Here is a 12,410-nt window from a genome sequence, read left to right on the forward strand (position 1 = left end):
CCATAACTTTCCCATCCAGCGGGAAAAGTTTGTGTCTGCCTGTTGGAAACTAAGACGACTTACTTAAAGGAAGACATGGCCCAACAGGGACAAACTGCTCCAAGCTGCTCTACCCCTTTGGGCGCTAAGCTAAGCCCGGTTGGGGGAAATCGTAGCTCAGACCAGCCGGGAAGTGGGGCCCAGAATGGGATGGGGGAGTCGATCCCAGCGCGGGTGGGCGAATCAGCATCGGGGCCGCTGGCATGGCAAATGCATCCTCCACGCCTGCAAAATGTCCCGTGGGCTGAAGAATTCCCGGCCTTACTTACTACTCTCGAACCATGACGGGAGAACACGTTGTTGAACGCCTGTCCCAGGCTATCCGCGGGGGAAGGGGCCGCTATCATTCCAGGGATAATATAATCCCAGGGGTCTTTCGGAGCAATGAGTGGCAGCTGGCGATTACATCACGAACCAGAGTCTCTGCATCATTGGAGTCAACGCTTGTCATCACCATCGGTCGCATGGCCTTGTCATGGCTCACACCTCGAAGAAAATTCTTCAAGTAGAATTTTGGCAACTATGCTCATTTTGAGGTCTGAAGGCGGATTACTCCAAATCCTCGGTCTAAACTGAATTTAGCAGGTCTGGATAAGCTCCGTCAATTTTCATGGTTTTCACCTGACTCGCCTTTACCCATCCTCTACAACAGCATATGAACCTGCCCAACGGTAGTTTGTCCTGTCCGACTTCCTGAGTCTGCATATCCATTCATATTCAACAGCTGGAATTCAAAGGTGACGGTGGATCAACGGTAATAGCGTACTGGATAGGCCATCCCACGAAGGACTGGCGGTGCATCCAGAACAGCCGCCTGATCCCCTAACAAATTAACGAAGCAGAGGCCATCCTCGGTCGGCAACGATCTCGATGCAAACTGCCTTCACGTGGCTGCACTGGGCGATCGGCCTCAGGGGTCCCACGACCGGCGAACTGCCGTAAGCGGCGTAAGCGTACCGTATTGGGCCTCGAGTCAAGGGTTCCATCCACCCACGGTATCATTCCGTTCGCGCCAGAGCAGTTGCTAATTAGCTTTTTGCTTGCATCGTCCTCCTTGCAGACATTGATTCAGACGTGGATCAGACTTGGATCAGGGAGAGGGCGGCAAATGCGACAGATTTTATGCTCGTTTTGACTCACTACCTGTCTACAGGTGAGGAGGTTTCGAGCTGGAGTGGCCAGGTGCATGGGTTTGCTGTAGACTCCCTTCCAAGAAAGCTCCGCGGACTGTTATGTCACTTTGCCCTCCAAAGCCCATAGGAGGAAGCGTTGGGACCGTCGTCTCAAGCTCTGTAGGCACAATTACTAGCGGTTCTACTACGTGGTGCACGAGTCTGAGTGGCTGCAGCGGCTAATTGGGACATGGTTGCTGGGAAGTGTGATGGTCGGTAATGGCCAACGATACCTGCCCGACATCCACTGTAGAGTACCACATGGCCTGATTACACCACAACTATGCCATTATTGATAAAAAGAAAAAGAAAAGAAGATGGTAATCAAAGCAAGGGCAACAGCAAATCCAGTATACAACAAGATACAGCAAGAACCGATTATGTCGTCACCCTTCGGAGTACGTAGTATCAAATTCCTGTTCGCTCCCAATGTCAGCGCCAAAGTCAAAGTCTAACGCCCAATAAGGTCTAACGCACAACTCATTTGGCTTTCCAGCGCCCGACACATGGCAACCATGGTGGAATGATCGCCGCTAAAGGGGGGTTCTGGACATGCAACGGTTGAGACTGGTTCAGCCACACGACGCCAAGCGTCCATGGTGTCTCCAGCAGTCCAGTGCGCCTCGAAGGACCTCATCCTGGAAACCACTAGAAGGTGGGGGGAAAGTCAAGTCATGGGTAGTGGTGGTGAAGTCAGACAGCATGATAACAGCCACAGCAGCATGGGTTTTCGCCGCCTGTAGCCAAAGAGCGACCACACCCATACACCAAATTATCTTTAGATGCAGGGAGGCACCAATAATCAGACACACAATACTTGGTTTGGAGGGGGGGAGGGATGGAAGAGGGTGGAAAGGCCTGCACGCATCATGTATTCCCCCCGCTCCGGTGGAATGTGACCAGCCGACATGCGCATCGAAGGTACATGTGGACAATGTGCAGCATCCGCGAATAGCAGCAGCACTAAAGCACTACATAAGTAACTAAATATGTATGCAGTTAGTTACAGTGAGTGTTGCATCTTATGTATGATCTGCCTGGCCTTTTTTTTCTTTTCCTTTCTGCCCTTGCCTGCCAAGCGCTGTATGTCGATCGCCCTCCCATGCGTAGTTGGTCTGATATGATCCCCTTTTAAGTAATCGCCGTGGCCAGTAAGCTGTCTAGACGAGTCAGTGTAGGTAGATACTTTTTCCAAATTCCACCGAGCCAGATTCATCCCTTCCTTGTCACCCACACCTTTTCTGCAGCATGTCAAACTGCCTTCCACACATGGAACATGAAAGAATGTGGCGTCTATTTTGAGTCCCTGAAGCTTCACCGCAGACCTAAAGAATTGGTGTCACTCGAAACCCTTGCTGCTTCTGTCTTTATTCTTCTGTCCTTGGTACTACTACCGTATCGCCGTTTGTAATCCTGACCTCTCTGGGATGTGCTTTTTATCCTCCATGATCTATCTACTCCGTAGTATCTACGTACTACTGCACTCGACGGGATCTCCACCCCAAGAATCACCTTCGCTCAATATCAAGTCAATTAGCCGAAGATTTAACGTCGTCGCCTCTGCTCGCTAAGATGATGGGAGGGGAAGGCACACTAGTGGGCAATGAATCTGGTTGGCAGGGCGATTTTCAAGCCCCAAACATAACGGTCGATCTTATCACCGGGAGCTCCCACCCATCCATCTCGCTCTAACTCGGCCGTAGGGGACTACAACGTAGTTATCTGATGCAGGCAACAAGGATGAGACCAGGCCATTCATGACTGACACTGACCAACAGCTGTGATGATAACAATATTTGCTACGTACGATGTTTACCAAATTTCTATAATTTTCACCCCCGAGTTTACTTACCAGGAACAACCTCCCCAGACTGCCCCGTTGCAGATCTGACAAGAACATTTTCCCGCTAGCGTGACTTAAGGCGGAATCAAGCTAGACTGTGGTCTTTGAGCGCCAAGCTGGGGTGTACGTATCAAATCATCAACCAGTGAACCAACATGTAAGGCCACCTCTACAGAGTAAGTCTGAATGTGTCAAACCCCAACGATGACGGCATGAACTTTCTTCCTCCCCATTGTTTCTGTAACCCAAAAGAGGCCAGGGTTCAAGCCCAGGTGACACCAACAACGACGGACTCTGGATACTTTCCAATACAGACTACAGAGGCACCTTTGTCACAGTCAGAAGGCAGACCAATGATGATCCATGCCGCCCAGCTGCTCCGCTTTTGCAGGAGGGACTAGAAAGGCGCACTAAAACGGACGGCTTCGAACAGCGATGGAGGGTGTGGGTGGAGGGCGCACGCGAGCGCCCCAAAGTTAGCAACAGCCGGAGTCGGAGTCGGAGTCGGGGGCGGGTCGGAGTCGGATCTGGGACCGGATGGGGACTGGATGAATCCTGGCCCATGCAACGACCCGCTTGTCTAGCCGCTTTCTCTTCTTTCTCATTATTTTGGTTGGATTGGAGATGGTTGTTATGGTGGTTGTTTTTATTATTATCATCGTCAACTATGATGGTCCAAGTGGTTAATTTGGTCATCTTCTTTTCGGTTTGTGTCTCTCATCCCTCCATCCTGACTGGCTTGCTCCGTCCCTTCCCTTCTGACCTGTTGTCCCGTGGTTACAATGACAGCCCAATACTTACATTCATATCCAACCATAAGCATTCCGGGCAAAAAGACAATGACCTTTGATGAAATTGGGCTTTACAAGGATGGTTTGTGATCGGGGATTAACTGACTGACCGGACCACCTTCTCAACGGCTGCTGAGAGATGACACACAGCAGCGCCCAGAGTCATGATTTGGTTAGCCTATACTACGACCTCCCATTTTCCCTAATCTCACTACTCAGTAGGTACTTTGTACCTCTCAACCCACCAGCCTACCACAGAGTAGTCCTCTTCAAAGGCTGGCTAGATAACTACTAGATACTATCCAGTACTGGCACTTGCCTCCAGCCATGTTCGACCCGCTTCCTGCAGCGTGTGCAGTGCTGGGCCGATGTGACAGGACAGGACAGGGGTCTCCCCATCATCGGGTGGAGCCGGACGCCCAACTAATCACCGGGCCTCGTTTAGGTAACACGAAGCAGAACGAATCCTGGTATCACCGCCCCGGCCACGAGACTAATTTCTGGCCGTCACTTACTCTGTACGACTCGGAATACACCATGCATCTCAATGTTGCTAGCGGACAGGGATGCATTAGGCCTGTTGGGCCATGTGCTTTCATTTACTTGACACCGAGGCCTGTTTAGCACCTGCCTCTCCCGGTATAGATCCGGTGGTGTCTCCATCCATCACGGTCAGACTGGGGGAACTCAGACGCTGTCATCTCGTTCGCCTGGAGCATGGGCCATGAAGCGATCTTTCTTCACCCCCTCGGCGCCAACTAACCTCGTTTGAGTAAGTCAGTCACCGTTCACACCCTCCTTCCATCTATCTAGCCCATGCCTGACGAAAGTGCCGCCCCTGCAGCTGCTGAATGATGTCCTCCCCGACGCTGCCAACTCGGATAATCCTAGTACCGCTAGATGGAGCATGCCCTGAGCGATCCCACCTTGCCGCTCGTGGGCCAGACCTCCGTGGAAACTTGCACCGTGCTCACTCGATTAGATTAACCTCCCCCGCTGACATCTCAATCATGATAACAGTAAGCCCGGACGGTTACATTGGCCTTGCTCAAGACCCGTGTCAGGCTGTCAGCACCTAGTGTTGAGTATCTGTCCATGCAAGGCTCCTGGCGCAAGGCCAGGCGGCTTTTGCTTGCCCGGTCAACTACTTACGAACTGGTGTGGTGGATTCTCGACATCGCCCTGTCTATACCGTGGTCTACTATAAGCACATCCTTTTTCCACATCTGGACTAGCTATTCGGGCATGGGTCAATGGTAGAGTACTGAGTAGCGAGGCCTAGACATGACGGGACGCCAGTTTCTATCCGCTGGATCCCAACATGCTCGGGCTGAACCTGCCCCATGGCACACAGCCTGGGCGTCCACGTCCGATGCAGATGACTGGACCCCACGGCTAAATTTGCGGCGTGCATACATTAATCTATTAATCAAAGCGCAACCCACGCGTCTCAGCACTGGTGTGTGGCCATGAGGATTATGTCAGCTCGAACTAGCGTCGCGCGCCGGGGAGGAGGAGGAAAAGGACGAGGAAGATGCAATGCTGTGGCTACGGACTTCTCCGATCAGCTTCGTTCATTGTGTTGCGGGCAGGGTCAATGTATCGTCAATTCCTGGGTCAACAAGTAATCTATTCTCACCAATGACACACATCTCACTCCGAACTGGATAAGGGTGAAGATAAACCCGAGGCATCCTTCGAGGGGGCACCAAGTGCCTCCGTTTCTCAACGGACAACCGGCCATTGGACTAGTCGCCACGGCCGTCTTTTTGGGCCGCCGGCGCATCCTTCAGCACACTAACCACAGGGAATCGATCGATCCACAGGCCCAATAAGCTCTGCAGTCCGAGGCTAATCCCCAACTCATGGAGCATGGTTATTGGGCTTACTCTATCTTCGGGTGACAAACGGAACTCGCCCGGTTGCCTCATTTGAATGTTAAGTATGAATGGAATATGAACCAAGTTCGCTGAACTTGAGACAGCGCTGCCTACAGCAGAGTATCCACGACAAAAAAGTATCTACGAGAAGGGCTCAGCTGGATCAAACCACCGAATTGCACCGCGCGGGCGCGGAAGACCAATAAGGACCAAAAATTATCATCAATCATCGCCCGCACAAAAGCAGGGGGTGGGCTTGACGCCCATGCAGAGAGGGCACCTGTCACAATCTCCGTCCCCAACTCTAGGCTGAGTGGGAGGGGCCGGCGGCGCTTTCAAATGTCCAACACACCACACACACACACACACAATCAGCCCCCTCCCTCGCAAAAAACCTGCATGTTTATATTTTCAAATGGACTAACTAATCCTTCCGCCTACAGCCTCACCGGATGTGTCGACAGGGAATCCGATGCGTCCACTTTCACGCACAGAGGACCAGGTTCCTGACCTCCGAGTATACGCGGACCCAAACCACGTGGGGTGGCCCCCAATGCTTCAGCCATCCCAAATCCTTTCCCATCCCTTAGCCCTACGGAGCACAGTTGCCTGTAATCCCACAAGGGAAGTAGTCATTGCGGACATGGCACTGATTGGCAGAGTCAGCCTTGTTCATGGGCCCGGACTCCGTTGAATATTCCGTTTTAAGCAAGAAAGAGCGCGTCCCAGCCCGCAATCCTGCGCGACGTTTAACTCTTACCCATCAAACATCAAAATTATTGCCAAGATAGTAATAAGTATGTGAGCCCCAAAAGCCGAGATTTGACACACACGAAACCCATGGACCAAGGTGAGGCTCTCCGGTGATAGTGTCTCAGCTCAGCGGAGATCCGCAGTTTGTGCCTCGAAATAAGGCACAGGCTGACTCTCTGAAACGCCTCCTGGTTACATCAATCGACCAATCAGATGATCCATGTGGCCCTAGTACCAAGCACAATATTTTTTTCCCAAAGCCCGATGTATGCATGCGTGCATGCTAAGTGAAATAGTCAGAATTGAATGGGAAGTCTTAAATTTGGGACTGTTTATCGCTATTCTATGGCATAAGTAAGTAGAAGTACGGAGTAGGCTCGAATTTGAAATAATTCTGTCTCGGAATGATTGGTGGTAACCAAGTAAATAGTTATTTATTTTTTCTTTTCTTTCAACTGACAGACTAACTATGCAGTAGGGCTTACAGTGCTCAAAGCAAATACAAAGTCTAGAATCACAAAGTCCAGTCGACCTAGCTTAGGAATCAGAAACAAAAAGAAAAGAAGGTTTAAATAGCTCCTGTGACGGGTGTCCAATCATTCTACGACGGAGTTAATTCCGCGGATGATTTGTGGAAAGTTAAGTATAAGTGTATAAAGAGGAATAAGCAAGTATAGTATTTTAGTTGGAATACGGAGCGATCGAGGATAGAATTTGAGGAGGTGGGAGTGTCTTGTGAATTGTGATGTGTGCTATCTTAGTAGTTTGAGGGTATTTTTATGGTTCCTACCAAGGGGTAGTTGTATATGTTAGTTTCAGGGGAATAGTTCGGAGATGGCTTTTGTTCTTTGCAGATGGTAGTATACACTCGGTACTCCGTGTACGAAGTAGATCAGTTCCTACAATTCTACTTGTAATTATTTCAACTAGGTCAAAAACCATTAGACACGACGTAGTAGCTCGTAGATAGCCACATTGCAATGGAATACTTACTGACACCTACACTAGACAAGCACCCTTTCTCAATATCGCTACTACTTACTACACACTGTAGTGAAATGAGAATTATATCCACCTACATCTACGAGTTACTATCATTATTCACAACGAACTCCCTACTTACTTGCTACTATCCAAAGAACTACGAATATGGTATCATACTATTGACACCAGCCAACAACAAGTAAGAACACACCATCCTCATACCCTACTACTGACACATATCAAAGAACGAAAGATACAAATAGCATCAATCCAGTGTGTACATACAACTTAATTAAAATCGCAGTGCCCTCCAAATATGACTACTTACTACTATCTATTCCATCCCCTGCATCGATTAAACTCCTCCTTCCAAAAATATCATCCACCACACAGGCTACTACCTATCCAACGATATAAACAATAAACTATACCTAATTATATCCTCCGTACTCTAGTTAGTATAATATAGATCCCCTGTGCAAATCACCACAGGATCAGATCTGATCTGATCGAATTTCACTTACTTACTACCTGCCCAATTACCTAAATGATATCTATCCCCCACATGTCATGCACATCTAAGTACCTACTCCGTACATACCAAAATTAGTATAGTATAGTATAGTAATAGTAATAGTATATGACAAGTCCACCACAACATAGACAAATATTGTCTCCTACTACTACTACAGCTAATACCCCCACTCGGGGACCAATCGGAAAACGATACTCTATTGGGTTCTTGTTAGGCAGCATGGTAAGTACTCCAGCTAGCGAGTTACATGCTGTATACCATAAAAAGTAATCAGATTCTTTCCCTACTTATCTTCCTTCCTGAGTGAGTGAGTGGGGGTGTTTTAGGGAGCGATTGGGCGTTCGCTGTTCGTGTTTCGAAGGATGGAGTTCTGGGGTGGCGGTGCTAAACAACTAAAGGAGGTAAACTGTAGACTAGTACTACATTCGTAGATCGTACAGGAGGTGAAAAAGGGCACTTAAGGTTTGGGGGATTAATCCTGCGGTGTTTTGGGTATATTCATTGCTGCCTATAAATTATCTATTCTAGTACTTGGTTTTTTTTGTTATTGATTGGATTGGGGGGTGTGGGATGGAATGGAATGGGCTGTGTTTGTGTGTCTATAGGCTTGTGCGTGTTTCGGGGCGTGGTTAGTTAGGAGGGATTGACTATTAGGCAAATAGGTTTTATCTATTTTTGTCAAATGGTGTTTGTTTGTTTGGGTTCATCACATTGCGTAGTATGTACAGGGAAGATAGCAACAACTTTTTCTGTTTTACTCATCCTCCTCGTCGATTTCCTCCTCGACTTCGTCATCATCCACATCCTCATCATCTTCATCTTCATCATCATTATCCTCGAATTCCACCCCCAGGTTCCCCGTAATATCCCAACGGTCACCCTTGGCAGCCTCGCTAACATACTTGACGAACTTCAGGGTACCGCTGTCGCGCAGCACAATGCTGAGTCGGTTCCATCCGGCGGCAGTGCTGAAGAGAATGCCGTCATCGTCATCGTCGGCGCCTGCGGACCGGTAGATCGCTGCATCGCCCTCATCCTCGTCGTCGCCCGCCATGTAGATCTCGTATCCACCCACCGAAGGCTCCTCGGCGTCGCCGTTGGCGGCGGCTCCTTCATCCTTCTTCGGCTTAGCCACCTTTTGCTTCTGCTCCTCCGATGAACCCTCCTCGCCCATTTCCTGATCCTGATCCTGATCCTCCTCCTCCTCGTCGTCACCCTCCTTCTCCCAGCCCGGAGTGGGCGTCAAGCAAAGCGACAGCTCCAACCGGGGCTGTTCCCCATCATATCCACTGGCCAAGGTGTAATCCTGGCCTCTGCGGAAGCGACGCGCCAGGTAATCGTAGCTGGTGATACGGTCCGCGCCGGTGATAAGCGCGAGCCACTTCCGGAACGCCCGGGAAGGGAAAAGGTCGTCGAGGAGTTCCTGGATCGGAGACTTTTGGTCTTGCGTCGCTGTGCCATGTTGCTGGAACAGGTAGCGCTGCTTGTGGGGAGGACGGGCGACCGTCCATCCAGTCTGAGAGAAAATCTCGTCGGAGGATGTGGGCAGGCCCTTCTGCTCCTGTTCTTCAATGTAGGTTCGAACACGAGTAGCGAATTTCTCCGAAATGAATCGTTCCAGACTGAGACACGACTCGTTAGAGAAGGTCTCGGACATTTCCTCCGCGATGTCGGGCGTGAGGTAGGATGGGGCAATGTATTGGATCAAGAATGCCAGGTCGGATTCTGTAAATTCGGGTGTCGGCTCCTCTTCCACCTTCGCCTTGCCCTTGCCTTTGCCTCCTGACTCGGGTTGTTGCTCGTCCTCGTTCTCGCACTCGACGGTCTTGGGTTGGGGGAGGTCGTAAATGTCGCCGCGGCCCTGGAGCTGGGCCAGACTACTCCGCTCGGCGAGCTTCTCCTCCAGACCGGCTTCGTAGCCATCTTCACCTTCCTGCGGAATGTGGAACCAGCCGCTGATGGCCATGCGCACGCGCTTCTTGGACTTGTCTTCGTTCTCTTTCGGGTGGTAGACTTCTTCGACGTCGTGGAAACTCTCTCCGGGCTGAACAGTGAAGAAACTGAGCTGGTTGAAGGCAGGCGGGATACTGAGGGAGTAGTCCGGGCTGGGAATCAGGACGTCTTCGCCGTTCGCATCCTTCTTGGTCGTCGTAGGGTACAGACGCAGTGCGCCACCCCATTCGGCCTGCCAGGGGGTGTCGGGGTCGGTGAGGTAGAGAATGTAGGACAGGCGTCTGCTTCCGATGACATCGTCGTGGCAGAGCAAGTGGCAGCCCTCGTTGTAGACGTTGATGGCCATGTCGGTTTTGCGTCCGCTCAGCTTTCCAGAGCCGGTGACCGTCGAGAGGAACTCACGGAAGCGGGCAGAGTACATGGCGTCGCGCAGCTTGAGGATGGAGGGCAGCTTCGCAAGAGAGGCATCATCGAGACCGTCCAGGTTGGCCAGGTCGCCGGATTGGAAGATTTTGTAGATGTCGGTTTCCTTCTCGGTGAACTGCACCTGGGCCTGGATTTCGTCGCGGACGGCGCGCAAGAGGGAGGGCTCGATCAGGGGGTGGATGACACCATGCTTGTAACTAAGAACCCGAAATTAGCTTCGTCCATGTCATTTGCCAGTCCAAGTGTAAAATGGGCAGCATACGGAGCAGACTTGGCATATTGCTCAGTATAGTCCTTCAAGACCGACGGCTCGAACAAGCCGTCACGGAAGCGCGCAGCGGCTTCTTCGCTCGACAAAGCGCGCTTCTTGGACTCGGGCTGGTCTTTGCCGCCGAGGGACTCTCTTCCATCAGTCTTGCGCTTCATTGTGAAAGGAATGGAAAGGAATGCGAGGGACTGAAAAGACTCTGGAGAGGTTTCAATCTCAACGGAGTGTGGATTTTGCCTTTAATTTTTCGAATAAATTTGGCGGTGAAGATTCTGCAGGCATCAATCAAGCCACCAGATCAGGCCATATGGTTTTCCTAAAATAGACACATTCACCAGAGTGGAATCCATTGACTGTTTATTTATTTACTGTTTATTGTCTCTGCTGAATAGAGATTCACTGGTTATTCATGGAGAACTATACAAGAGCAGTCGACGCCAATGATCAAATTGTGGAGATGGGCTTTAACATCTGCCAGCAGCATGCATTTCCCAGCCACCAACAAGCAACTGACTGGGGTTGATTGACTCCGCACTGGAGCCCCGATAATCGCCTTCGATAAGCGCATCCAGCACCTTCCATCGCTCTTCTGACTCAAAGCACGTCTCATCCAACATGAACTATCATTGATCGTCTCATATCGAGCAGTAGTCTTGACTTGTCACTTCCATCAGCTTAGCAGTCTGACCGCCACCGCTATTGCCATCCTTTAAACTCCTCGGTTGCAGGCACAGACGTCATTCCGTCGATCAATCGCATCGATCCAGCCAGCAATCCGTTGGATCAGGTTATCCTCCTGTTCCTACCACGTATCACTGCCCACCAACCCCTCCGGTTCCTGCTCTCTCCAACTTCGCGCAATGCAGCCTTCGCAGGAGAACCAAAGCAGCCAGCCTGATCGGCCAGGTACTCCGCCGCGCCCGCCTTACTCACCGGTGACTCCTGTCTTTGCCCATCTTGTGCCTGTGACGAATCTCGCCGCGGGGAACGGCGCGCCTCACCCGATTATTCCTCCAGCTGTGTCGCCTTCACCAACAACAAGAGTACCCCCTTATGGCTCATCAGCAGACTTTCCCCCGCCGGCTGCAACACCCGTCTTCGCGCCCGAACCAGCCGCTGTCCCGATCTCGGAGAGCGAGAACCCAGATGCCATTGCTCTGCGATCCGCGATCTCCATCCTTCAACTCCAGAAGCAGCAGAGCATGCGTGATATCCAGACCCTGGAGAGGTTCAAAAGGGCGGCAGCAGAAGATCCAGAGGGGTTCGCTCGGGAGCTGGCAGCGGGGAATCTGTCGGCTAAGGATACAGGAGCTTTCATCAACTTCACTCATGACAAAGAGTCGGAGGACGAGGATGCAGAGAGTCCCAAGAGAGGCGCTCTTTCTGGGCTAGGAACCCTGCCTACACCGCAGAATGTGGTCCGCATGCCACCCATCAATTGGAACAAATACCAGATTGTGGGCGAACCGTTGGATAAGATGCACGAGGAGCAGCGGAGGCGGCCATCGTCCGGTGAACCGAGGCGCGACGATGGTGCTCAGAGAGCGCCAGAGCATGTTTTGGCTTCGCCATATCGGCCTCTGGTGGACAAGCTTGAGAGTCCGGGAAAGGCCAAGGGAACTAACAGAAACAAGAAGACTTGATGATTAGTGATAATTGATAAAGCTAGTTACAGGAACCGTCAGTGAACTGTCAGGCTTTGGTACATGAGCTGACATTCGTTTACTACGTAATAAAAAGAGACAGAACCAGAGGGTACGTCAGTC

General features: G+C 50.9%; 4 protein-coding genes across 4 annotated transcripts; 1 reads left to right on the forward strand and 3 right to left on the reverse strand.

The window, feature by feature from the left end:
• Positions 1-1,387: 1,387 nt before the first annotated feature.
• On the reverse strand, positions 1,388-2,048 carry ASPBRDRAFT_46223 (uncharacterized protein; the record flags this gene model as incomplete). The annotated part of the gene is made up of 2 exons (XM_067625586.1): positions 1,689-2,048; positions 1,388-1,627 (listed from the first exon to the last, which is right to left on the reverse strand). A coding segment is annotated over exon 1 (157 nt), but the record flags the coding sequence as incomplete, so codon positions are not given.
• Positions 2,049-3,240: 1,192 nt separating this feature from the next.
• Positions 3,241-3,936, reverse strand: ASPBRDRAFT_289745 (uncharacterized protein). Its single transcript, XM_067622587.1, has one exon. The coding sequence runs from the start codon at positions 3,748-3,750 to the stop codon at positions 3,370-3,372; it is 381 nt and encodes a 126-aa protein (XP_067476200.1). The 5' UTR covers positions 3,751-3,936; the 3' UTR covers positions 3,241-3,369.
• Positions 3,937-8,751: 4,815 nt separating this feature from the next.
• On the reverse strand, positions 8,752-10,802 carry ASPBRDRAFT_132203 (oxidative DNA demethylase; the record flags this gene model as incomplete). The annotated part of the gene is made up of 2 exons (XM_067618413.1): positions 8,752-10,573; positions 10,639-10,802. 2 exons carry the CDS (start codon positions 10,800-10,802, stop codon positions 8,752-8,754), a joined length of 1,986 nt encoding a protein of 661 aa, XP_067476201.1.
• A 702-nt stretch (positions 10,803-11,504) lies between these two features.
• ASPBRDRAFT_198535 (uncharacterized protein) lies at positions 11,505-12,287 on the forward strand (the record flags this gene model as incomplete). The annotated part of the gene is made up of 1 exon (XM_067621212.1): positions 11,505-12,287. The coding sequence occupies one exon, from the start codon at positions 11,505-11,507 to the stop codon at positions 12,285-12,287; it is 783 nt and encodes a 260-aa protein (XP_067476202.1).
• Between the last annotated feature and the right edge of the window lie 123 nt (positions 12,288-12,410).

The sequence above is a fragment of the Aspergillus brasiliensis genome, assembly GCF_001889945.1.
Source record: "Aspergillus brasiliensis CBS 101740 unplaced genomic scaffold ASPBRscaffold_11, whole genome shotgun sequence".
NCBI lineage: Eukaryota > Fungi > Ascomycota > Eurotiomycetes > Eurotiales > Aspergillaceae > Aspergillus > Aspergillus brasiliensis.

Coding starts and splice junctions, on each gene's coding strand:
- ASPBRDRAFT_289745 (XM_067622587.1), bottom strand. CDS start 3,750: ATGACCAAATTAACCACTTGGACCATCATAGTTGACGATGATAATAAT.